This window comes from Mesocricetus auratus, unplaced genomic scaffold (assembly GCF_017639785.1).
Source record: "Mesocricetus auratus isolate SY011 unplaced genomic scaffold, BCM_Maur_2.0 Super-Scaffold_4256, whole genome shotgun sequence".
Taxonomy (NCBI): Eukaryota; Metazoa; Chordata; class Mammalia; order Rodentia; family Cricetidae; genus Mesocricetus; species Mesocricetus auratus.
Genome location: NW_024429182.1, coordinates 65,565,936 through 65,593,588, shown reverse-complemented (window position 1 = coordinate 65,593,588; position 27,653 = coordinate 65,565,936). Strand labels below are relative to the sequence as shown.

General features: G+C 43.2%; 2 protein-coding genes across 5 annotated transcripts in view; one reads left to right on the top strand and one right to left on the bottom strand.

Annotated features, from left to right (window-relative positions):
• The window catches only part of Fank1 (fibronectin type III and ankyrin repeat domains 1), a 109,181-nt gene extending 90,075 nt beyond the window's left edge, over positions 1-19,106 (top strand). For all 3 annotated transcript variants that reach the window (XM_005064276.4, XM_040752658.1, XM_040752660.1), the window contains exons 7-11: positions 13,956-14,121; positions 17,691-17,834; positions 18,528-18,605; positions 18,709-18,753; positions 18,864-19,106. In XM_005064276.4, the coding sequence (XP_005064333.1) occupies positions 13,956-14,121; positions 17,691-17,834; positions 18,528-18,605; positions 18,709-18,753; positions 18,864-18,926 (496 nt within the window). In that variant the 3' untranslated portion in view covers positions 18,927-19,106. The remainder of the gene's footprint in view (positions 1-13,955; positions 14,122-17,690; positions 17,835-18,527; positions 18,606-18,708; positions 18,754-18,863) is intronic.
• A 2,684-nt stretch (positions 19,107-21,790) lies between these two features.
• The window catches only part of Adam12 (ADAM metallopeptidase domain 12), a 306,570-nt gene continuing 300,707 nt past the window's right edge, over positions 21,791-27,653 (bottom strand). For both annotated transcript variants that reach the window (XM_005063360.4, XM_040752639.1), the window contains one exon: positions 21,791-26,500. In XM_005063360.4, coding sequence (XP_005063417.1) covers positions 26,446-26,500 — 55 coding nt within the window. In that variant the 3' untranslated portion in view covers positions 21,791-26,445. The remainder of the gene's footprint in view (positions 26,501-27,653) is intronic.

The window sequence follows — 27,653 nt, the reverse complement described above, 5'->3', positions numbered from 1 at the left end:
ATGCAGTGACCCTTTAATACAGTTCCTCATGTTATGGTGACCTCCAACCATAAAATTATTCCATTGCTACTTCATAACTGTAATTTTACTACTGTTATGAATCATAAAGTAAATATCTGATATGTGACCCCTGTGAAATGGTCATTCAATCCCCAAAGGGGTCCCGACCCCCAGGTTGAGAGCTACTTGTCTTCCAGGGAAAGCTTGTTATTCACCAACAGATGAAGGAACATTTTGAAATACTTCGATACCAGCAGTTGTAGCAGTTCACCCAGGTGTTGTAGCACCTTTTTCAGTGCACCCAGCATTTACTTGACGACTACATGCCAGGCACCATGCTTCAGTGTGTGGATCAGACAGGGAGACAATCACAACACTTTTCCTCAGGATGCTCACAGGGTACATGGTGAACACAGGCCGAAGTCTTGGGCACTGCATGCATATGCTCTGATCATGTGCCATATTTTGTGTGTACATGTGTATGTGTATTTGTGTTGTGTGTGTGTGTGTGTGTGTGTGCATACTTATGTGCATGTGTCCGTGCACACGTGTTTGGGTGCACATTTGTTTGGATGTGAAAGTAAAAGTATGTGGAGGCCTGAGGTAACTTGAGGTGCTATAGTTGAGACATCCACTTTGCTTTTTGAGGAAGATCTCTCATTGTTGCTAGCTTGTTGGTTCAGCTGGGCTGGCTGGCTGACTGGTTTGCAAGTCCCAGGGAGCTTCTGTCTCCACTTCCACCATCAGTGGTGAGTTCCAGGTGCATGCTGTCATGCCAGGCTGTTTACCTGAGTGCAAACACTTTATCCACCCAGCAATCTCCACAACCCCAAATGTGGTTTCTAAAGCCAGAAAGTCCATTTTTCCACTACAGTTCAGTGGCAGATAACATGTAGACACCAATTTAAAAATTATTTTCTGAGTGACTCTCAAACCAATGTGGAACTAAGCCATCAATTGACTGAAGATTTTGAAAAGAATAATGCCAGTTTACAAAGGAAACATTTTAATGAAGTAGAAAACAGAACTAGAAATGGATTAATGGGAATATTTTCATGTTGCAAAAATGTATGGGACACCTCTTAACAAAAATCTTCATGATAAACCAATGTCTTATATATCAAAGAAAAAAAATAAAATTGGACACTTGGAAGAGAAATAATGGATGTGGGGATGTTTGAAAATGAAAATAAGATGATGCTTTGTGTCCTAGTAGATTTGGTAATTATGTTGAAATATATACTTTTCAGAGAAACTCAAAGCCACCCAAATCAACCCAAGAAGCAGAAAATTGAAAATGAACAGTATCCATTTAAAACATGAGAATATGTGTTCAAGTGTTCTGTCTGTAGAGATTCTTGCTTCAGATTTGCATGCCTCAGAACTAAGCTTGGACTTCCCACAGCTAGAAGCTGCAGAGAGCCCCAGAATTATTGGTAACTATGAGAAGGGCTGGGGTGCAGCTCAGGGTTTGTCTAGATATGCAAATCCCTGGGGTTCAACCCACTACTGGAAAAATGGCTGCAGGGCCTTTGTGTGTTTGTAGGTGTTTATATTTATAACCCGCTTCCTCCCAGTCATAAAGGTATTTAGGAAGGTAAGGAAATTCCTATTGGAAGGTTTCTAAGATAACATCCTTCCTTAGTAGAGTCAAGGTGAAGGAAGACCTTGGTTGCCAATTGGCACCTTGTTAGAATCAGCTGAAGTCTTTCAGCAGAAGGATGTATGGAGAAATGTGTACACTCATAGTGGAGTTTTATTCAGCCATAAAGCACAACAAAGTGATGCCTTCTTCAAAATTGATGCAGCAGGCATCATCAAATTAAGTGAGATAATCCAGGGTTTCACAAATGTTGCATGTTTTCTCGTATTTGTGGATTCTAGGGTTTATATAGATACATACAGTCACTAATGTATAACTTACATAGAAGCAGAAGCAGAAGCAGGACCAGGAGAATCAAATGGGAGACTTGCCTGAAGGAGAGTGGAGGGTATGTGTTGGAGTATGTGGTCCACTTGAGAGACATTGTCCTTATGAAACCCAACACTAGGTACAATGAATATCCATGTATTAGATAGCTCCATGTCAACTTGACACATGCTAAAATCATCTGAGAAGAGGAACCCTCAGTTAAGAAAATACCTCCACAAGACAGGGCTGCAGGCAAGAATATAGGACATTTTCTTAACTAGTAGTTGATGAGTTGATGTGGGCGGGCTGGGCCCTTTGTGTGTGGTGCCATCCATGAGCTGGTGGTCTTAGGTCCTATAAGCTGGATAGGCCATATGGAACTAGCCAGTAAGCAGCATGGCCTCTGCATCAGCTCCCGCCTCCTGGTTGCTGCCCTGTTTGAGTTCCTGTTGTGGCTTCCTTCAGTGATGGACTACAATGCAGAATTGTAAGCCAAGTAAACTTTCTTTCCCTACTTGCCTTTTGGTCACGGTGTTTTGTTGAAGCAGTAGAAACCCTAAGACACTGCATCATTTAAAAAGGTATTTTATGGCCAGACAGATGGTTCAGTGAATAAAGACCTTAATTCCTAGCATCCATGTAAAATGTCAGCATGGGTGAGTGCATCTATAATCTCAGGACTGTGGCTGGGGCATGTGGAGGCTGGAAGATTGCTGGGGATTATCGACTGCTTAGCCTGGCTCCAGGGTCAATGAAAGATCCCGTCTCAAGAAAGTAAGGCAGAGAGTGCTAGTGCAGAAATCCTGTGCATACATATATCATAAACAGACACTCAAGCCTTTGGAGAGTGCCTGGCACAGAAGTAGTAGGAAGTGTCAACATTTATTATTTGTTATTTTTTGAGATGGTGAATGAGTCGGTCTCTTAGTTTGGGTTTCTGTTGCTGCGAAGACACGCGATGACCATAGCAACTCTTTTTTTTTTCTTTTTTAAAATAGAAGTGCTTTGCCGGGTGGTGGTGGCGCATGCCTTTAATCCCAGCACTCGGGAGGCAGAGGCAGGCGGATCTCTGTGAGTTCGAGGCCGGGCTGGACCGACAGCCTCCAAAACAATACAGAGAAACCCTGTCTCATAAAAAACAAACAAACAAACAAACAAAACAAAAAAAGAAGTGAAATAAAAGTGCTTTTTATTTATTCTTTACAAAGTAAATTCCATTTTCAAATGAAAGAAAATAGTATTTATTTTCTCCATTAATAAATCTTTCTGTATTTACCAGTTTTGTTAACCAGCTGTTTCTCAGTGTCATTGATATATATATAAATTAATTTATGTATTATCATGTGTGTATATCACCCTTTTTTTACAGAATCTTTTTAAAATTTTTTAAATTTAAATTAGAAACAAGCCTGCTTCATATGTCAATCCTAGCTCCCTCTCCCTTCTCTCCTCCCTTGCCCCCCACCAGCCCCCCATCCCATTCACTCCCCAGGGAGGGTGAGACACTCTATGGGGGATCCCCAAAGTCTGTCATATCATCCAGGGCAGGGCCCAGGCCCTCCCCTATGTGTCCAGGCCAAGAGCACATCCCTCCGTGTGGAATGGGCTCCCAAATTCCATTCATATGCCAGGATAAATACTGAGCCAGTACCAGAGGCCCCATAGATTGTTGAGGCCTCCTCACTGACATCCACATTCTGGGGGGTCTGGATCAGTCCCATGCTGGCCTGTCAGCCATAAGTCTGGGTTCCATGAGCTCCCCCTTTTTTAGGTCAGCTGCTTCTGTGGGTTTCACCAGCCCAGTCTTACCCCCTTGCCCATTACTCCTCCCTCTCTGCAACTGGGTTCCAGGAGTTTAGTGTTTAGCTGTGGGTGTCTGCCTCTGCTTCCATCAGTCACTGGATAAAGGCTCTAGGATGTCATATAAGGTAGTCATCAATTTCATTATCAGGGGGATGGAATTTAAGGTAGCCTCTCCACTATTGCTTAGATCACAGAAACTCTTATAAAGAAAGCATTTAATTGGGGTAGCTCGCTTACAGTTTCAGAGGCTCAGTCTATTGTCATCATGATGGGGGGCGTGGCAGTGTGCAGGTAGACATGGTGCTGGAGCTGAGAGTGCCTTATCTTGACTCAGGCTACAGGGAGTAGTAGACTTGTCACACTGAGGGAAACTTGAGCAAAAGAGACTTTAAAGTCAGTCCCCACATTGACACACTTTCTCCAATAAGGCTATGCCTCCTAATAGTGCCACTCCTTTTGGGGGTCATTTTTTCAAACTGCCACTGTCCCACTGTGTTGCCCACACTGGTATGGAATTCACTTTCCTCCTGCCTCTGCCTCTGGAGGAGCTGAGATAGCAGGTGTGCACAGCCCTGCCTATTACCATACAAAATGGTTTCTTTAGTTTTTATTTTTATAAAAACACTTCAGTTCTCCATTGTCATTTCTTAGCACTGGTAAATACTCCTAAATTTGCAGAGAGCTGTGGTGGGGGTGAGGTGAGGAACACAGACAGCAGACAGCATGGTGTCAAACCCCAGTATTTCAAGGACACAGCATGTCCTGGACAGCAACCTCAGTCAGCTTCCTTATATAAGCTATGGGGCAATGAATGGGTTAATATAAAGACATGTGTGAAACAGGGTTTGGCTCTCGGTGAATGCACCTTATATTTTATTTGATGATTGGACGGTACTTTGGGAAATACAGGGGTAAGATATTTAATTCCTCCTGGACTGCAGAATTCAGGAGAGACAACTGTCAAACACTTGAAACTTAATAACGAGGTTTTTCTGGCATGGCATTTATAAGATAACTTAAAAAAATCTGAATGCCAGGTGTTGTGGCATATACCTTTTATCTCAGCACTTGGGGAACAGAGGTAGTAGGTCCTCTGTGAGTTTCAGGTATTCAGGGCTATATAATGAGACTCTGTTTAAAGAAAAAAGCTACTAACTTATTTATATCTAAACACAGTATAGTAGAATAGATCCTCAAAAGCAAGAATCCTGACGAAAATATACAGCTACAGAACCATACTGAGAGATCCAAAGATTTGAAAAACCGAGATATATGTTACACTTCAGGATGGCACCATTTTCTATTTTTCTCAAATTAGCATATAGATTGAATATAGCTTCAAATGGAATTATTCTTAGGAACCTGTCAAAATGATTGTAATTTATCTGAGAGAACAAATAGATGGTAATAGACACTAAACCTTTGTCAGAGGCTATGGGGACTGTTATTAAAATGCCTTAAGAGCTAAACTAATTAGAGAGGTGGGCATTGTGTAAAAGATTGGAAGAAGATAAACAGGATAGATAGAACTTAATATATGGTGGTAGAGTTGCTACAGAACAATGGAGAGGTACTAGAAATAGGCTATTAAAAAATAAGATCTTGACCTTTCGGCAAGTACTCAAATACATGTCAAATGAATAAAGAATTAAATGTAAAATGTCATAAACCACCACTAGGAAGTAGGGATGCAGTTACCTGACTTTATAACGTGCAAGCACAAAAATGGGAAGGAACTAACCAAGGAGAAGACGGTAGAGTTAAGGGCTATCTGAGCAAACACTGAGGGATGTGCAGGGAACAGAGCATGCCAAATGCACATCCACAGCCAGGAACAAGTCACTCTGCCTGCTAAGACAAAGAGAGGGTTACACACAGAGATGGTGTGCAATAGGCTGCACATGGTGTTAAATAATCACACGAACTGCAGTTAGTCTCACTGCATAGAGTACCTCCTATGTATTTGATGATTAATAATGGTAAAGGTATATAGATGAAAGTTTCTGTTCCACATGGTCCTGCCATCGATTAGCCCCAAATATACACAAAGACTTATATTAATTTATAAACTATTTGATTGATGGCTAGTGCTTCTTACTGGCTAGCTTTTAATTATTAATCCATTTCTATTAATCTAAGTATTTCCACATGCTCTTGGTTTACCCAGTAATGTCCTGGCTACATGGCATCTCTCCCTGAAGGCTCCTCTCTGCCTTCCTCTCCCCAGACTTCTCCTGATCTGATAGCCTCGTCTATGTTTCCTGCCTGGCCACTGGACAATCAGTGTTTTATGCATCAACCAATAAGAGAAACATATATATATAGAAGGACATCCCCCATCTCCTCTTTTCTGTCTAAATAAAAAGAAGGGCTTAAACTTTAACATAGTAAAATTATATATAACAAAACAGCTATCAAGTTAGAACTATAGTTAACAATATTTAGTTTATTAACATTTGGCAAAATTTACAGAAAATATTCTAAAGTTTTATGTATAATTTATCTTTTATCATAACTAAGGAAAACCATAACCATAACTCCCTGCCTTCAACTCCATCAAAAACCTCAGAAGGAGACTATATAAACTCTAGAATTGACAAAGATGTCTTGCTGCCTGGACAGTCACCCAAAGTTCCTCTGTAATGTTGGAACATCCATCTTTAGTCCATAGGCCATAGTGTGTCTGGCAGACTTCTCAGTGAAGTAGGAAATTTTAAACTGTCTGCCTGTATTGGCAGTTTGTCAGTCATTTTTCTCTGTGTCCTGCAGAATGTCTGGCAGACTCTTCAATGAAGCAGGAACCCTGCAGGGATGTCCCATCTTGTTTTGACAAGTTCAGCAGTCACTTTTCTGTGGATCCTGCATGTCCTGTTTGTACAGCATACAGTCAAACAGTCCAGGCAAGAACAATTTCTTGCCCAAATGACCAGTCTCGCCATGTTGAAAGCAAACTCCATAATTGAGTTTCCTTGGTGTTCATCTTCCTCTCTGATGTAATTGTTGCCAGGAGCAGTGGTGTTTCATTGTCATGAAAAACCCTAATAAACTATTTTAAATACCATATTCTGTAGGTCTTTGGAAGGTTTTGAAGAATGCCTATCCATTTGAAATGTATCTCTATATATCTAGAAAAACTAACCTGACTTTAAGTTTTGACTATTATAGGTGACTATCTATAATCTGTATTTAATTATTCATTACATTTTAAATGAGCTGTATAAACATAATACCTAAACAAGAGGAGAAATTACCAAACAAAGGTGGAGTAAAATGGACATTTCCAGATGGATTTGCTAGAAGCACGTCATGATGCACACAGTTTGGGAATATAAGTGGGCTAAGCCATGAGGGCTGGGGTCTAGCTCAGTGGTAGAATGTTTGCTGTGTATAGCTGAAAATTTGAGCATTCATTTCCTCCTATTGTATGTGAGAAAGCACACATACTCACAATCTGAGATTTACATATACACAAATGATTTAGACACACACAGAGTCTGAGATGGATCTCTGTCTGTCTGTCTGTCTGTCTGTCTCTCCTTAATGATTCACAGACACACACACAGTCTGAGATCCATATGTATACACACACACATATATATGCATATATGTACACACACAAATGATTCACACTTGCACACACATGTTCACACACACAATGTAAAAGCAGAAAGACTAGAGAGGAGGGGGCTGGCAGGAGGTGGGAGGGGAAGGAGGAGACAATGAATATGTACAATACAACAAGGCTATGGCCATTCACACACTGGTTCCATTCTACAACTTCTACACCCAGGAAATGGCCAGAAATGCAATTAAGATTTTACAGTCAGGACATCTTTTTTAAGATGATCAAGGATTCGAATAGTCCCAGTGTCGTCGTGTGGTCATCTAGGGACTACCTTTTCCTACTGAGATATCTTCCATTTTATTTTCCAACTATTTATTTTCAAACATTTAGAAAATATGGAAAGAATAACACAGAAAACATCTGTCCATACTCCACTGAAGCTTGGCATAGGTGGACTTTTCTGTCTAGTCCAGCAATCAACTCTGTCCCACCAGTCACTCCCCAAATAACCATACAGAGACTTAATATTAATTATAAATGCTTGGTAAATAGCTTAGGTTTGTTTTTTCTTTTCTTTTCTGTTTTTTTTTTGGCTAGCTCTTAAAACTTAAATTAACCAATTTCTATTCATCTGCTTGTTTCCCAAGGCTCGTTTACCTCATGTTCGTACTTCCCATCCTACTCACTCTGAGTCTCATGGCATCTCCTCTGACTCTACCTTTCTTCTTCCCAGTGTCATCCTACTTTGGATCTCCCACCCAATCTCACTCTGTCCAGCTATAGGCCAGTTAGCTCTTTATTAACCAATGAGAGTGGTACATATTTACAGTGTACAAAGATTGTTCCACAGCAGCTTGGTAGGTGCTGACATTTGTTCACAGTTGCCTTCACTTGTATACTCCTGGAAGCAAGGTCATTACTGCACACCTGCCATCATAACACACTTGGGGTACTTGTCATCAGTTCCCTGGTATCACTGACTTGTCCTTCAGATGTCACTGTTTGTGGTGGGTGCTGGGGCAAGATCACGATTTAACCTATGTTCCCACGTTGTGCCTGCTGGTTCTGCCTCTGTGGTTTCATTTTCCTTATTGAGGGCTTGTTCTCTATCAATTCCCCTCCCTCCATCTTCTCCCCCCTTCCATTCTTGATGCCCCTTGTCATTTTCCCTCCCCTCTCTATTCTCCCTCCCTCCACCTTATCCCTCCCTGTATTCTCTCCCCTTCACTCTCTCTTCCATTCTCCTTCCTTCCTGTGTCCCTTCTCATAGTTGGCATCTGAGGCTGACTACCTTACCACATGCTGTGTTCTGGTCTTCCCTCTGTCACCTTCCAGTAGAAGGATAGCATCTAGCTTGCTCATCTAACCCTGCATTTCCAGCAAAGGCATTTTCTTTTTTTTTCAATATATGTTTTTATTTAAATTAGAAACATGTATGCTTCACATGCCAATCCCAGCTCCCTCTCCCACCCCTCCTCCCTTGTCTCTCCACCAGTCCCCCCCCAGCCCCCAACCCAATCCCCACATCATTCCCCAGGGAGGGTAAGGCCCTCCATGGGGGAGCTCCAGTGTCTGTCATTTCATTCAGGGCAGGATCTAGATCCTTCCCCATGTGTCCAGGCTGAGAGAGCATCCCTCCATGTGGAATGGGCTCCCAAAGTTCATTTGTATGCCATGGTGAACACCAATCTACTACCCAAGGCCCCAGAGATTTCTGAGGCCTCCTCACTGACACTACATTCATGGAGTCTGGATCAGTCCCCTGTTGACCTCTCAGCAGTTGTCCCCTCATCAGTCTGGGGTTCAAGAGCTCCCCCTTGCCCAGTCAGCTGTCTTTGTGGGTTTCACCAGCATGGTCTTGACCCCTTTGCTCGTCACTCCTCCATCTCTGTCACTGGGTTCCAGAAGTTCAGTTCAGTGTTTAGCTGTGGGTATCTGTCTCTGCTTCCATCAGTCACTGGATGAAGATTCTAGGGTGGCATATAAAGTAGTCATCAACCTTATCAGGAAGGGGCTATTAATGTAGTCTCTCCGCTATTGCTTAGCCTGCCAGTTGGTGTTATCCTTGTAGATCTCTGGAAATCTCACTAGTGTCAGCTCTCTCCTCAAAGCTATAATGACTCTATCTGTTATGGTATCTCTCATCCTGCTCTCCTCTATTCTTACCTCGACTCAACCTTCCTGCTCCCCCATGCCTTCCTGCTCCCCCTCCTCTTATCCTCCTCTTTTTCCTGGTTCCATCTCCCCTCCCCCAATGTTCCCAATCTGCTCAGGAGAGCTTGCCTCATTCCACTTCATATCTTTTGGGAACCTTCCTGTTTCCCAGACTCACCGGTACTGGGATTGTAGGCTGACACTCCCCTGATCCATGTCTAAAATCCATATATGAGTGACTACATACCATGTTTGTCTTTTTGTGACTGGGTTACCTCACTCAGGATGGTTTCTTTTAGTGCCATGCATTTGTCTGCAAATTTCAAGATTCCATTGTTTTTTTTTCTGCTGAGTAATACTCCATTGTGTAAATGTACCACATGTTCTCTATCCACACTTCAGTTGTGGGACATCTAGGTTGCTTCCAGGATCTAGCTATTACAAATAATGCTGCTATGAACATAGTGGAACAGACATCCTTGCTGTATGAATGGACATCTTTTGGATATATGCCTAAGAGTGGAATTGCTGGGTCTTGTGGTAGAGTGATTCCCATTTTCCTGAGGAATCTCCATACTGATTTCCAAAGTGGCTGTATGAGTTGGCACTCCCACCAGCAGTGGAAGAGTGTTCCCCTTTCGTGTTCCCCTTTCTCTACATCCTCTCCAGCATAGACTGTCATTGGTGTTTTTGATTTTAGCCATTCTGACAGGAGTAAGATGATATCTCAGGGTTGTTTTGATTTGTATTTTCCTAATGGCTAAGGATGTTGAGCACTTTCTTAAGTGTCTCTCAGCCATTTTAGACTCCTCTATTGAGAATTCTCTATTTAAGTTAGTCCCTCACTTTTTAATTGGGTTTTGGAGACTTGCTTTTTGAGTTCTTTGTAAATTTTGGAGATCAGCCCTCTGTCAGATGTGGGGTTCATGAATATCTTTTCCCAATCTGTGGGTTGCCTTTTTGTCTTGCTGACTGTGTCCTTTGCCTTACAGAAGCTTCTTAGTTTCAGGAGGTCCCATTTATTAATTGTCGATCTTAGTGTTTGTGCTACTGGTGTTATGTTCAGGAAGCTGTCTCCTGTACCAGTTCATTCAAGGGTACCTCCCACTTTCTCTTCTAACAGGTTCAGTGTGGCTGGATTTATGTTGAGGTCTTTGATCCATTTGGACTTAAATTTTGTGCATGGTGATAGACATGGATCTAGCTTCAGTCTTCTACATGCCAACATCCAGTTATGCCAGCACCATTTGTTGAAAATGCTATCTTTTTTTCTATTGTATAATTTTAGCTTCTTTGTTGAAAATCAGCTGCTTATAGGTTTGTGGATTAATCTCAGGGTGTTCAATTCAATTCCATTGGTCTACCTGTCTATTTTTGTGCCAATACCAAACTGTGTGTGAGGTTTTATGTGTGGTTTGAGTTTTAGTAATGTTTCTTTTACGAATGTGGATGCCTTTGTGTTTGGGGCATAGATGTTCAGAATCGAGGCTTCATCTTGGTGGATTTCTCCTGTGATGAATATGAAATGACCTCCTTCATCTCTTTTGATTGATTTCAGTTTAAAGTCTAGTTTATTAGATATTAGGATTGCTACCCCCTGCTTGTTTCTTGGGCCCATTTAATTGGAAAATCTTTTCCTAACCCTTAACTCTGAGGTAACATCTGTCTTTGAAGCTGAGGTGTGTTTCTTGAATGCAGTAGAAGGATGGATCCTGTCTTCAAATCCATTCTGTTAGTCTGTGCCTTTTTATGGGATAGTTAAGACTTTTGATTGCTCATCCTTGTTTGTTTTGGAATGGTTGTTATTGTTGGAGTTGTATGTGGATTTCCACCCCTTTTCTCTTTTGGCTGTTGGTAAAGTGGGATTATCTATTGCCTGTGTTTTTCTGGTTGTAGTTAACTTCCTTGGATTGGAGTTTTACTTCCAGAACTTTCTGTAGGACTGGGTTAGTGGATATGTATTGTTTAAATCTGGTTTTGTCATGGAATATCTTGTTTTCTCCATCTATACTGATTGAAAGCTTTGCTGGGTATAGTAATGTGGGCTGGCATCTGTGGTCTCTTAGTTTTGATAGAATATATCCAAGGACCTCCTGGCTTTCAGCGTTTTCATGGACAAGTTACATGTAATTCTGATAGGTTTGTCTTTATATGTTATTTGACCTTTTTCCTTAGCTGCTCTAAGTATTCTTTCTTTATTCTGTATGCTTGGGGGGGTCTTGACTATTATGTGGTAAGGGGACTTTTTTGTGGTCCACTCTATTTGGTGTTCTGTAAGCTTCTTGTACCTTCATTGGCATCTCTTTCTTTAGGTTGGGAAAGTTTTCTTCTATGATTTTGTTGAATGTATTTGAGGTTGTTTTCTTCACCTTCTTCTATACCTATTATTCTTAGGTTTGGTCTTTTTATGGTGTCCCATATTTCCTGGATATTTTGCATTAGGGATTTGTTGGACTTAAGATTTTCTTTGGTCAATGAATCTATTTCCCCTAGTATATCTTCAGCACCTGAGATTCTCTCTTCCATCTCTTGTATTCTGTTGGGTATGCTGGCATCTGTAGTACCTGACCATTTCCCCAGTTTTTCTATTCCCAGCATTCCTTCAGACTGTGTTTTTTTATTGTCTCCATGTTAGCTTTTAACCCTTGCACTGTTTGAATTGTTTCTTGTAATTTTTGCTTCGTGTTTTCCTCTCTTTCTTGCATTTGTTGGATTTTTTGGTTTGTTTTTTCTTATATTTCTTTAAGGAAAGTTCTTATATCCTCTTTGAAGGCCTCTATCATTTTCATGAAGGTGTTTTTAAGGTCATTCCCTTCTTCATGCTCATTGGGGTGTTCAGGTCTTGCTGGTATAGAATCTCTAGACTCTGGTGGTGTCATATTTGTTTTTCTGTTGCTGAGTGTGTTCTTACATTGCCTCTTTCCCATCACTTCTTCCAGTGGGTGTAGAAAGAGCCTCTTCCACCTTGGTTCCCTTTCGGTGGGTGCAAGCAAATCCCATACTTTATGGCCTCTGCTCTCTGTCCTCTGTCCTCTGCCCTGAGTGCGGGCAGCAGTAGACTGGCTGTCTTTGTAGGCTCCTGGTCACTGTCCAGGGGTGAGTTGACCTGGCTGCTGTCCCCAGGCAGGGGATCTGAGTGAGGGCAAGCAGGAGGAATTTGGGTCTAAGATGGGGACCTGTAGCTCACCTGTGCCCTGTGCCCTGAGTGTGGGTGGTCCCCAGGCCAAGGGACCCAAGAGAGCAGCAAAGGTATTTTCATGTCAAGTTTATAAAGGTTTGGCTGAACACAGGGTGCTATCTTCAGCAGGAGCCTTGAGAGCTTGTGTTGTTTCTGAAACAGCTGTGGAAGCCTATACTGTGCGATGCCTTACAGGTGGCAATTCCAGACTTGATTCTGGTAACAGTAGTGATAGCTGGATTTCTGTAAAGTTACATTTTCCTCATGGCAACTAGAAAATAATCTATAGGGTAATACATGTGTATGATGTGACTACATCAGTCCCCACTAACATCCAGCATCTATGAGTGCTCTCTGGCCATACAGTTATCTGATTAGGAGGTACACAAAAGAATTCCATAGGAGTTGACAGCCTCTTACATGGAGGAACCCCCAACAGCTGGAATGGACGATCTTTTGCTCTCTATAAAGGAAAATGACAGTGAGTGAACTTCCTGTTTTAGAGTGAGGAACTGGTTTAATAATGATTGCTAACAGTATGACCCATGGTCCTTCACTAATCTGTCTTGAATATAATCTGGGTTTTATGGATATTTTAAAGTCCAATAAGCTATACTTAATCATAGCCAATATTCATTTTCAAACACTTTTATATTTTGGTTTGTATGTGTTCATATATGTGTATGTGCATGTATGCATGTATTAGTGCTCATGTGCTATGGTACTCATGTGGAAGACAGCTTTCAGGAGTCTGTTCTCTCTTTTCACGGTGTGGCCTCTGGGATTGAACTTGGGTCATTAGCCTTTACCTGCTGGGCCATCTTGCTCCAGTTTTTTGTTTGTTTGTTTGTTTAGATGTAATCCAAATTCCATACAATGCAGTGCTTTAGAATACATTCACATGGTTGTTCACCCGTCACCACACCACCACTGTGTGGGCCAGTCTCATGACTCTAGAAATACAGCAAGTGCATTTCCCTTCTTAGCCAAGGCAGCTCCTAGTCTACTGTTGTCTTCCTCATTCAGCTCTCCAGGATGTTCCATGTAAATGGATCATATGCTATGACTTTTGATGCCTGGCATCTTTTATTCTTCATATTGTTTTAAGATTTTTCCTACTCTAGACTTAATTTTCCTTTTGTGACTGACCCAACACTTCTTTGTATTGATTTACTAGGTTTTATCTATCAAAACATGTGTACATTTTGTGTCACTCAAGCACAGTTTATTTTTTTTATATTTTTAAACTCGATGACTTTTTTATTTAATCTAGGTAGACTAAATGTGGACCCAAGGTCAGAGGTGGCACCAATGGCAGATTTTCCATTTTCTGTTTGTTACAGTCTCATGCTTGCTTGCTATGCGGGGCACCTGGATGTTGTGAAATACCTCCGAAGACACGGAGCTTCTTGGGATGCTAGAGACCTTGGAGGCTGCACAGCTCTGCACTGGGCTGCAGATGGAGGCCACTGCCCTGTGATTGACTGGATGATAAAGGATGGCTGTGAGGTACGGCCTTCCTTTCTTCCTTGTTAGCCACACTGTCTCAGTTAGGGTTTTTATTGCTATGAAGAGACACTGTAACCACAGAAACTCTTTTTTTGTTTGCTTGTTTTTTCGAGACAGGGTTTCTCTGTGGCTTTGGAGACTGTCGTGGAACTAGCTCTTGTACACCAGGTTGGTCTCATACTCACAGAGACCCGCCTGCCTCTGCCTCCTGAGTGCTGGGATTAAAGGCGTGCGCCACCACCACCCATCCACAGTAACTCTTATAAGGAAAACATTTAATTGGGGTGACTCACTTAACAGTTTCAAAGGATCAATCCATTATCATAGTAGAGAGCATTGTGGCATGCAGGCAGATGTAGTGCTGGAGTAGCTGAAAGGTTCTACGTCTTGCAGGGAACAGGAAGTTGACTGACCTACTAGGCAGTATCCTGAGCATAGGAAACCTCAAAGCCTGCCCCCACAGTGACATACTTCCTCTAACAAGGTCATATCCTCTCCAACAAGGCCACACCTCCTAATAGTGCTATTCCCTATAAAATTATGGGGTCCAATTACTTTCAAATGACCCCACATTGGTAAGAACTTGAAAGCATCCTCTGGGGTCTTGAAGAGGCAAGCAGGCCTTGGTCACTTGCTCAGAGGAAAGTCTGAGAGGAGTCTCTGGCTCATGATCTTGGATGGCCTTGGAGGATGCTTGGGGATCTGAGGTGACAGCCAGGCTTCATCTCACCATGGAAGCCAAAGGAGGTGGGTGAAGCTCAGAGCTGGCCCAATGCATCTATGCTGCGGCTTTGTCCCTTCATTCATTGCTGGTGTCTGTTTAGTTGGTCACTGAAGCCTTATTGAGTACCTGCTACATGCTGAAGATGCAGAGATGTGTAAGGTCTAGCTGCTTCTACTAGCTTTCAAAGTTAGGTTGTTTTTATTCTTGGGCTATCTCTCTCTATGCATATATGTGATGTGTGATGAATATGCATGTTTGTATAGATATGTACATATGTGTACATGTGGAGGTCAGAGCTTGGTGTTGGGTGTGATTGGCAGGTGGTAATCCTGTGAAGTTGAATTGATGACTTGGAGCCTCAAGTTTGGGAATGTCTCATTCCCAGGGATGTTGGTAGATGTGTCTAATTCATCTCTGAGGTGTGATGAGGCAAAGCAGGGCTTCTCACTGGTTACCTGCCACTGCTTTCAAAAAACCAATTTACCTCAAAGGAAAAAATCCCAGTCATTAAGATAATTCCATCTTATCATATATCCTGTTTCTTTATGCCTGAGGGACATTTGCAAGAGGTCAGAAGTCTTAGCAGCCTGGTCTCAGTGAGAGAGGTCTATGTGGCGGTGGTGGCTACAAGGCCCCTGTGTAGTTTACTATGAGTCTGTAATGAAGAAAAGGTGATGTCTCCTGAGAAAGGAAAAGGGTTCTCAGGCAGTCATGTTCCCTGATGTAAACACTTAAATTCTGGACGTTTGAAGTGTGGGTGTTCTGGGCTTCAGGTATACAACCCAGCCGTTTGGGTCTAATTCCATTTTCTGTAGCTCAGGGACCATTTTACAGAGGACAGGCCAGCACAAATGGGTCCCCCAGAGACATCTATGTCTACAGCTGGCCAGTAGGGATGGTGAAGGCAGCCCAGCCTCCATATTGTTGATAGATGGCTCACCTGGTGTTTCTGAAGACCATGAGCAAGGCTGAGAGTCAGGCAGGGTTACCACCACCTTCTCAGGTGTAGATTTTATGCTGAGGGTGACATTCCCTTAATGGGCAAACATTTGTGCATTTAAAGTGCTGTGTGACCTGGGGGAAAATACTGGATTCCTGAGGCAGGTTTGATAACTTCTAAACTAGGAATAATAATACATAGTCATTCCCCACCCTCAGGACCAGACAGGCTGTATGTGCAGGTGCTTTAGAGACTCTAAAGCCTCTTGTCAAGGCAGGACTTGCTTTATTGTTATTCAAACACAGCAGAGCTTGTTGCTTCTAAGTTGACTATTTATTTAGATGAGGAAGAGCGGAGATGGGCTAGAGAATATCCATTAGGTTTATGTATCTGAACAATTGGATGTCCCTGGGCCTCCTACTGGCCACCTGTTGGTTATTCAGGTCTGGTGGATCATCTTTGCATGTTTGAGGAACTGTTCTGTAGTTTCCTCTCTTTTCTTTCCTCCCTCTCTCTGTCCCTCCTCCCTCCCTCTCTCTCCCTCTCTGTCTGTATGCATGTGTGTCCACTGTGCATGTACATACCCCATGCTCTCTCATTTCCATCCTTACTCTCCATGGTTTGGTTGGGCATAATCCTATAAGTTGGAGAGGTGACACCTCTGTCTTTTTATTCCTCATGACTATTTTGGAAGACTGAATTGAAAGAGTTGGTTATAAAATAGGTTATGGATGTTGATCATCTTACTAATGGGCACACCATGTTTTGGAGATAGCACTGGGCATGAATGCATCCAGTTAGTTTGTATGATGGATCTGGTCTCTCTGCTTGAGTTTTAAGCCTTGTGAAGTACAAAAGCATACAATCTTGTCATCACTGCCTTGTTATAGGCAAGATTTAAAGCACTATGAAAGATATAGCAAATGACAAAATACTACCCAGCCAGGTATGGTGCCACACACCTTTAATCCCAGTAGTGGAGAGGCAGAAGGCAGATGGATTTCTGTGAGCTTGAGACTGCCTGATATACATATACATATACACATACATGTACATGTACATATATACACATACACATACACATATACACACATACATAAATACATAGTGAGACCCTGTCTCAATTTAAGAATGAAAAGAAGAGGGGCTGGAGAGATGGCTCTGAGCTTATAAACATTGACTGCTTTTTCAGAGGTCCTGAGTTAATTCCCAGCAACCACATGGTGACTCATGACCATCTGTAATGAGATCGGTACCTTCATCTGGCTTGCATAGATGCAGGCATGAAGCTGTATGCATAATAGATAAATAACTTTAAAAAGAAAGTAAAAAGGAAAATAAACATTAGTAAAATTGCAGCTGGTGGCTGGAGAGATGGCTCAGTGGTTAAGAGCAGTTAGCTGCTCTTCCAGAGGACCTGAGTTTGATTCCCAGCACCCACATGGTGGCGCACAATTGTAACTCAGCTCCAGGGGTTCTGATGCCCTCTTCTGGCCTCCATGGCCACTGCATGAACATGGTGCACAGATATAACATGCAAGCAAATCACCCAAACATAGAAAATAAAACTAAAATTTAAAAATAATTAAAAACTACAGCTAAAGAAAGAACAGGGGCCCAGGGAGAGGTGTAGTTGGGTCCCTTCCTAGACTCTCATGTTTCCATTTTTACAGTAAAGATGAGTATGCCAGTAGGGAGTCCTTGAGCTGTCTCAGCAGAGGGGGGAACTCCCTATGAGACTCAGCATATCCACTTCCTGAACACAGATGTGAATTTAGCAGCTCACCCCACGTGTAGAAAGTCAGGGACCCTGGAGAAGTTCACACACACTCCACTCTGTATGTCTGCCCAGTGATGCCACAGGGAAGTGGTTGGACTGAGGCAGTTGTCCCTTTGGTGATATAGGTGGATGTTGTGGACACTGGTTCTGGATGGACACCACTCATGAGAGTCTCTGCTATGACGGGAAGCCAGAAGGTAGCTTCTCTCCTCATCGAGGCTGGGGCTGATGTGAATGTGAGGGACAAAGATGGAAAGACACCTCTCATGGTATGCTTCTCCCTGGGATCTCAGTTTTTGTTATCACTAGACATGGCTTGAGAGTTGAGTGACTTATAACAGAGCCCCAGATTTGGTTGCATAGAATTACCTATCTGTTAATGGTCAGGGGAAGGTCACTATTGTCTCTATATATTTGAAATGGGACTTCTATGTTACTCCTGGATCCTGGAGTCCACTTGAGCCTCTGAGTAGGCACTGTTTCTGTGCCCCGCACTATAATGTTTTGTGTCCCCCCCAATATCTGTAAGGACTATCAACCCCAATTCCCAGGGCCACTGTGGGATCAAAGTAGACCTGTTTAAACAATGAACTTGACTGCTTTTCTGCCCTGGGCTGTCCTGTCTAGTCCTTTCCTATAGTGTGAACAGAAGGAAGAAACATTTCCCCGTTGCTGCTGAGCAGTCAGCAGATTCAGGACAGAACAGAGCTGCAGTGGGCAGGGTTGCCTCATATGGTGGACCAGCCACCCTCCATCATCTGCCTCTGCTACCTGCACTTCTGCTGGAGGGGGACACTGCTGGAGGGGAGCACTGCTGGAGGGGGACACTGCTGGAGGGGAGCACTGCTGGAGGGGAGCACTGCTTGGGGGGAACATTGCTGGGGGGAGCATTGCTGGGGGAGCACTGCTGGAGGGGGGCACTGCTGGAGGGGAGCACTCCTCACACCATACTTTGTTTTCAGGTTGCTGTCTTAAATAATCACGAGCAGCTAGTTCAGTTACTTCTTGACAAAGGGGCAGATGCAAGTGTGAAAAATGAGGTAATGTTTATTGGGAGATTTTTTTCCTTGGAGAAGAAAGAAATCTATGAGAATCGCACATTCTGATCTGTAATCATATTAAGTAAGTTCTGCTTCCTTCCAGTTTGGCAAAGGTGTCTTAGAAATGGCCAGAGTTTTTGACAGACAGGTGAGGATCTCCCTTCTGTCTATCAAAGTCAACTTTTGTAGTACTTTCAGACTCACAGAACCTGCCAAAAACCTCGAAGGACATCCACCTGTTTGTTGTGGTTTTTCTAGAATGTACTCTCCCTACTAGAAGAAAGGAAAAAAAAGCTGCCAAGGAAGTCCTCTGTCCACTGACTGGAGCACCACCCATCTGAGAGACCAACTGGAGCGAAATAGCAAACCCTGACTGCTGGGCTGGACATGTGACATGCGGGGTCTCTGAGGCCAAGACGTTTATTTATTTAGTTGAAGATTCACAGTGACTTTTATGTAACAGGCAACTCTTCTCACATTGAAATACATCTTTTTACCTAAGCACATGCACATGTGGTCTCGTCACTGGGCGTCCATAGAACAGGAATGTTTTCTTGCCCTGTGCCTTTGCAGTTAGATGTGAAACCAAATATTTATGTGCTGGCCCTACACAACCGTGCACGCGGGTGTCTCCCCCCTCCAGCTGTCCTCGAGATGCTCCAGGCCTACTGGCCTTCTTCTCATGTGTTTCTCATTGTCTCTCCCGCCCCACTGCAGTCCAGGCTGCTGTCGCCTCCCGCAGTGGGGTGCCTCCTAAGCACCCAGGCGGTTTCTCTCAGGCTCTTGGCCTCACATCAAAGCTCAAAAATCCATATCTGAAGATTGGTGCTGTTCTGTCAGCCGTGTGTAGTTGAAGGACAGTGCCACGAGGACAGGCCCATCAGTTCATGCGTTTGCACACACTCACCTCTTTGGTCAAAGGACCCAGCCCACAGGCGGCTGTGCAGCCTCACCAATGAGTAGTGTAGTGTATTACATTTATTTAGGAAAGCAGACAAGATTTTTGAGGCAAATCATATAGTTTGTAGACAAAGAGGAGTTAACCACCACCAAGACTGTTGGTTAGGAGCCCAAGGAGAGAAATGTGGGAAGCTTTAGCTGGGCCAAACTTAAACACCAGCAAAGTTAGCAGCATCGCATGTTTTTGTGTCTCTGGGGACAAACTGGCTTACTTAGCTGTTGAGTAAAGCAGCTAGCTATAAAGGCCCTCACAGGAGTGGACTTTTTCTTTTCTTTTTTAAGATAGAGAAGGCCCATGAAAAGATAGCCAAGACTCAATCCTAGGGAAACCACAGCAAGAATACCCATCCAATAAAGATGTGAGCAGGTATCAGCGCTGTTGTAATGCAGGCAAACCTGGCCCCACCTCTCGCCCACCTGCGCATGGCAGGTGTATGTACCCTGGCTCTTTAAAAGTAAGGCTCCACCCACTTCCGTTCCCCCATCCCAGCTGTTCCCCTGCAGGGGCAGAATGTTCCCCCCTCTCTTCTGTCCTGTCTCTGCGTCTCTATACCTCTCTTTTCTTTCTTTCCCTTATTTTCTTACCTCCCCCTCAATAAAACTTCCAATATGAGTTCCGTCTACAGGTGTCTGTTCCCCATCTGCCCACCGTCCATCACCCACTGCACTTCGGGATTGGGGACCTGTCACATGCGGTCCCAATCTGTTAGGCCTCATTCCTAATAAGTGGTTTTCTGCAGAGGTCGTAGAGCATTCAGCTGAGGACTGGTTTGTGGGCTGTGTATAATCCTGTCTGTAGATGTTGAATTGGCATTTTACCTTTCATATAAGAGCTTATCTTCTGCTTTGTGATCAGCATGGACTTACTGTCCTCTCTGGGTCTGATGCAGATGGCACTTACCAGCTCCTCTATGAGGAAGGAGTACACCTCACATCCTTCCTTGCCAGCATCAAGCTTGAAGACATTGTCAACTGTCTGACCTTACTACTGAACCATGCTTACATTCCTGAGACAAACGCACTGGGTTCTGGTGGACAGCTGGGTCTCCATGCTCAAAGGCTACATTATTTGCCATTCATTTTGCTTGATGATTAGAAGGTGGTTTACAGCCGCCAATGGTTCTGTTTTTCTAACTCATTAAATTACATGCTTTATTTTTATAGATTTATTACTTATCTTTATGCAAGGCTTTTGTTGCTCCTTTTATAGACACCAAGCTCACTTATTCTCAACTCTTTTGTTTAGTAATTTATGTATTTAGGCCTCTGAGTTTTCCCCTGGGGGACTGCTTTTGTTCTAGTATCATAAGGGTTTCTTTCACTGAACCTTCCTGATCCTAAGACACAATGGGGTCACCTGTTAATTGCCTTTGTGGGTTCCTTTCAGACCCTCTGAATTGAATTATCAGAGACAGGGCAGAGGAGTAGAGTTTAACGAGGACAACAGGTAAATGCTTCTAATTCTGGGAGTTTGAAAAACATCCCATAGTATGCATTGTTTCTGGTGTTATATTTGTTGTTCGCTAGGTGGCCGAAGAAGTCTCTCATTTCTAGGGCACACACTTGTTTTGTTTGTTGATTTATTCTTTTATCCTGAGAGGCACTAGGGCAGAGGTTACATTCTGTACATTTGTGCATTTGGAATGCTTGTTTGCTGCATGTGAATTTGATTTGTCAGTTACTTGCTGACATCACGAAGCCTACTTGCTTTGTCTTGGGTTAAGTGGTAAGAACAAAGAGTCCTTTATTTTGCTATAATTTTGAATATATATATATATATATATACATAGAGGATACATATTTTTATTTTCTGCATGTTTCTTTATGAAGTTGGATGCTGTTTTAAAAATGTTTAAGTAAATACCCATCACATTTAGATTTTCTTTGCTGACAATCTGATACTTCTGTGATTGCTTACTTTTTGACCTTTTCTATAAGTAAAATGGATTTAAAAATTATTCTGATTATGAATTCACATTATTCAAAAATGGTATCAGATTTCCCCCCACTGTCTTGACAGTGTTGTGTTTTGACAGGCATTTTCTTTTGTCTTTGTTCACAGGATTGGCAGTGCACATACCTTGTTCCTTCAGCACTTCTCCTCAGTTGCTTGGACAATGGTCCAAGATGCTCTTACTAATGAGTGAAGGTATATTTTTCTACACAAGACCATTCCCTTATTTTTGTACCAAAAACATTCTGGATAACAAATGAGACACCTAATGTTTATCTGTTTACTGTTTATTGGATATAATATTCTTAACAATGACATTTTCTACTGAACTAGTAGGCTGTATTTACTTGTAGATCCCCCATATGAGAAATGCATACAAAAATAACAGCATGTAACATACAAATGTGAAAACATGAGTTTATCAAAGCACTATCAAAGGATGAAGCCCTGCAGAATGACTGTGCAGGTTAACTGAGATGTAACATTAATCAGAAAGGAGCTAAGCAGCCTATGGCCAGTTAGAGTTATGTTGGTTGTTGCCACATTCGCATGGTTGGCTTCCCAACCACTACCAAGTTGCCCAGATAGGAGGACTGTTAGTTCTAAGTGTCCTTCCTTGGAGCCTCATGAGATTTGTGTGAAGTAACAATATTCAGGCCAAGAAAGATGAACTAGCATTTGACTTGATACTGTCTCAATTTAAATGTGCTAAATTAATGACTGAAATGTTACTTTTTTTGGAGAATTACAGATATCACAGAACATACTCTTTGAAGGTATAGAAAGGCAGGCAGGTTGTAGGGCTCTCAACTTGCAGGGGCTAAAAAGGATTCTTGAGTGTTAGGTCTCTTGGCAGTCTCTATGCATTATTGAGCATCCCAACAATTTCGTATGCAGCGTTTCTCTTCCTAGTTTCTCTCATGAGAAACACTTGCAGTGGTTTTGATAATAAACTACTATTACTTTTCCTAATGTGTGTATGTATGTGTAAGTATGTATATATGCTTGTATGTTGTTCTCCACAAAAGGCACAGAAATGGTACATTCATGTCTATACAAATGTCTCCTGCAAGGGTCCCCAATGCCCAGTGGTTCTGAGCATGGGGCTCACACATCTGGGAGGATCATTTACTTCATCAGAGTTTAAAAGCAAGAGATGCCAGTAGGAAATTCAGGTTGCAGCAACAGCATTTTGCAGTCAGTGCTAACTAGATTTTCTGTGGCCGACTTCACCTTCTAATTAGAGCAAGGCATTAAGAGGGAGGTCGCTGTGGTTGATATGCTGTGGGATAGATTCAAGGCTGCTGTATGCTGGAGGGTTGCTCTATGCTATGGCCCTGGAGAAGGTTGGACTGTGCTGTCTAATAGGTGAACCTTGAAGGGTAGCCACACCCTATAGCAGTTACCACTTTGGCTTGAAGTAGTGACAAAAGTAGAGATTTGGCTTTCTTGGGTGAGAGAGGATTTGGCATGGGATCTGGCCAGTATAAGGCACTTGTGATTGGCAAGAGCGGAAGGTAAATTGGTGCCTATGTTTTCCTGTGTACTTGTGTGATGGAGCCACTGCCAAGTTGTGTGGCAGAACTAGGAGTGGAGGGCTAGCTTCTTAATATGAGTGGAAGAGAGAAAAAATGGCCTCTGCAGTATCATCACGCACTTTGCATACTGTTCAAAACACCCAGCTCTTGCTTCTGGGGGCTTCTGGGACTGTTGGTATCTCTTCATCTGGGTTATTTGTGTCTGACTGAGGCCATCTGAGAACAGTGGGGGAGGATCTGTAGACAAAGTGTCCCTAGGCTGGCCTGATCTGAGAGAATTAGAACATGAAGAGTCTCAGAGGAAAGGGCAGGCGCCCTACTGCCCAGCCATTGTCCTCCCAGTTGTCAGGGTGGCGCAGGCTCAGAGTGCTCAGTAAACATCTGCTGAGAGGCAGGAGGATGCTCAGGCCTTCTCATTGGCCCATCTCCAGCCTCTTTGTAGCACCATGGGGATTACAGGCCCCTAAGAACATTCAAACACAGCTCAGGGTTTGGAAGTTCTTAGGGAATGCATTGATGGGTTGTATTGATTTGTTGGAGAACAATGACCCATAGCTTCAGCCTGAGAATTCCTAATAAAGTTAAGAAGGCATAAAAACGTCTCCTTGGAGACCAGTCAGGAGTATTTCTTCCCGTAGAGTTTAATTTGTTGCTTGTGTGGTTTCTGTGATGTCATCCCACATGTGTAAGCTGGAAACACTCAGAGAGTGCAAACTCGGCATGCATATTTTGAAATGGAAAGCTGCATTGTTGCTCTCTATCTGATCCCACGTGCTGGGAAAACAGATTTGGGAATACTGTAGGAGACCAGTTTTTAAGTGGAATGCGTGCAAGGTTCACCTCCCACTTGCCTATGAAGTGGAGTCATATCACCTATAACTATTCCCTGATATAGGAAGGAAATGAGACCTTCCAGCCATGCCTCATGTCTAGGCACTGGACCGCTCTACTGGACTTTCTCAGGGATGCTCTCACAAAACTCAACAAACTCTAAGCATGTCTATAGTGTGTTTTTAAGGTAGACTGCAATCGAACTCTGAGTATTAATTTTGGTCTCTGTCATTTAAAGGATGTAGAAAAGGAGTGAAAAACCCACTCTCAATAAACCCCAATGCTGGTTATTGTTCCCAAGTTTTTTTAAAATTGAGGATTGCTAAATATGCTTTATTTGATAACTACTATATCTTAGAGTTATTCCTTTAATGATACTGTCTGTCTGTCCTGTAAGGGAATATCAGGATTAAATATATTCTTATTCAGAAATGGATGCATGGCTCTGGAAAGGCAAGCAGCCAGCATTGCTCAGCTGGGAAGGCACCCTCAGCACCCTTGGTAGCTACTGGAGAGATGGCAGAAGATCACAGTTTCAACTTCCTTTAAACCATACTCTCCCTGGTCCTCTAAAACCAAAGTACAGAAAAGACAGAAGAAATATGGGTTCGTAGCTCTCCTCTCATCTCACTCCCACCTGAAAAAGGTTCACGTGCTCCAGCTAAAGCTCTGAGTACTCCAAAGACGGCTCACACAGTTCTGTACCTTTTCCAGTTGTGTGAGTTTGACCTTAATACAACAAGCCAGTGTCACATCAGGTACAAAAATTCTGTACGTGTCCCAGTGGCAGCTATCTTGTCACTGTGCCTTGAAAAGAGGCAGGCTATGAGAGTCCTTTTATGCATCCGTGATGTGGATTTCTTTATCCCCCATCGCGAAGGCTGTGTTTCCCAAAGCTGAATACAGTTTTGAATTATGGAAAGCAAACCAAATTCTAAGTCTGTATTTTCCCTTCTGCTTCGAGGCATAGGCCGGCCATTGACGTGACCCTTCCAAAGAAGCCTGATTCTAATACACTCAGATGTTACAGAACTGCTGTCAGTTACCTTCCAATGAGAGAGTTTGTTATCCCACACCCTACCAGGACACAGCGAAGGCCTCTGGCATTTTGCCTTACATGATTTTTTTTATGTCTATCATAACATTAGGGTGAGACATCATCAAGATCTGCTCCTAAAGGTGGCTTTCCAGTCAGACATTGAAAGAGTAAGAGATGGAAGGGTTGCCCAGATGGGCCTGCCTTTCATGAGCCTTCAGCATTGGGGAACTTATTGCTTTGTCATCGTATGACAATCAACAGGTATGTTCCTAGTGTGGGAAAGACTGGGACTCTGTTTTGAATAGGATGCCCCAAAGAGAACAGATCGGTGACTTTGGGCTCTGTGTTCAATGACTACTAATAAGGACAGAAGACAGGCTATACAATGAGAATAGCATTCCACGAGGTTAGGACTTTTGCAAGCATATGGATTCTGCCTAATTTTTAGTAAGTCAGGCCTTGTAGTAAAAAAGAGATTTTTATCTCCATGGTTGATCGACTAGATCTGGTTACTAGTTCACATCTGAAAATGTTTATGGTCCCATAGAAAGCCTCCTCTATCTGTCAGAACACAGGGTCATTGTATTTCAGTCAAGAAGACAATGTGGTAATTTGCTTAGTTCTAAACAGGGTAGGAGACAGAGGTCTGCAGTGCCCAGGCAGTAGCTTTCTTGTAGAAACACCACTGTTCCCAATGTAAACAACATGCCCATGCCAGCACTCTGCAAAAGGGCAGCCAGAGAGAAGCTCCTGCTGGCTTTGGGAGCAAAGCCTTGTGCAGCACCACAGACTTCTTTGCCTTCCAAAGGTGTTCATGCTAACCAGCTCAAGGTCAACTGTATGCCTGAACTAGGGTTCCAGTCTCTCTCCTGGTGTAGCCACACCTCAACCTTCTTGCTTGCACCCCAGGTTTTCTCCAAAACTGCTGGCCAGAGCTAGATCTTACCAGTGGTCTGAGAACCTCAGGTTGCAGGGCCTGAAGCCCTGTCAGTATGCAAGGCCCAAAACCTTCCTGAAGGCCCTGGCTACAGCCCAAGATAGGGATTCCAAAGGAATAAAAACAAAAAACCCATTCCAGTTCCACTTGGGGTCTCCTGAGCTGTGTGTCTGGTGCCATAACACAGCCCTGGGAAGCTGGGGAACTGTTTTGCAATAAGGCCTCAAACAGAAAGTAAACATCTTGTCTTTGATCCCATCAAGCAGGATATTTCAAGTCCGCCAGAAGAAGAAAAGCACAAGGAGCCTTCCGAAAACACCCGGTGATGGTACAAATGCCTGCTACGGCGCCCTGCGCGGTAATAGACACTTTGCATAAATTAATAACTTACAAGTACCTGAGCAAGGACACAAAGCACCACAGCACAGCACCGACGGCAGTAGCTCAAAGTTCTGGAAACAATGGCGTTTTAAACACTTTAAAAATTCTGAAAGTTGGTACAAAAAAAAAATCACTCCGCTGGAGTTGACAATAGTGCAAACTTCTGTCTTCACTGCTGAGGACCAGTCTGGGCTTGCTTGTCACTTGATGTAGGCATTGTGGGAAGATCTGGGCACTTGATGCTTGGGAGCAGGTCTGAATTAAGAGCAAGCCAGAGAGGAGAAAACAAAACAGCAGTCAGACTCTCAGAAGCCATTCTATAGATACAAAAGCTCAGAAGGAGCCTGCTCCTATACACAGGTGGGTCTCCCATGTTAGAAGCCACTGACCTCCCCCACACCTGATACTGGAAGCCAGGCTATCTTTTGGGAGAGAAAGTAGATTACATCAAGGACCTAACTACAGAACTCCTAGTGATATGTGACAGCCCACCTCACCTCTCTGGAGCTGTGCCACCTATGAATAGCACCATTTGCAGAAAAACGGATATGAGCTGCTCAGGTATTTCCTAGTTTTCTTTTTAGATTTATTTATCTGTATGTCTCTGCATGTGCCTGTGGAGGCCAGCAGTGGGTGCCTCTGATTCAGTACTATCTATAACAGCTCCAGGGGGAGTTACCCAATGTGAGTGCTGGACTCTGAACTCTGGTCCTCTGGAGGAACAGCAAGTGCTCTTAGCCACAGAGCTGTTCTCACCAGTCTCAAATTCTGTGTTTCTAACACCCGAGTGGCATAGGTGAACTCCCTCCATCCTATTGCTGTATCATCATCTCGGTATGCAATCAGCGTTAACTGCCGGGGGAATTGACAGGGGCAGGGTTAAGTGTTCAAAATCTGGTGGCACATGTGTTTATACTTTGGCTTACTTCAATTTTATTTTTAACCAGCTCCGATATATATGCCTAGTGGCTACTTTATCTAACATTGCACAGCTCCAGATATGGGGAGCCATGCTGCTGTAAGTAGAGGATAGACAGGATGCTTGGGGGTGGGGGGACATTCTGAAATGGAGTGCTCCCCTGTCAGACCTATCAGGTCATGTCTCTGTAGTAGTTTTATCTAGTAGAATATAAAAAGAACTCAAATGCTACACAACTTTTTCTGCATTTCCACGGTGGTGAACTAGACTGTTGTCCCGACCCTTTGACCAGCATTATCTCTGAGATTTATGAGGCAGGCATTTCTTTCCTAGGCCAACATTCTTCCCAAGAGCTGTAATGTTTCACTGACGTGTGTCTTCCCCTGCAGAGATAGGAGTTACTAAGCATGCATCCTGGCCAACAGTCAGTACCTTTGATTCTCTGGTGCTCACAGCACTCATGGCCTGCTAGAGGGCACGTGAGGCAGA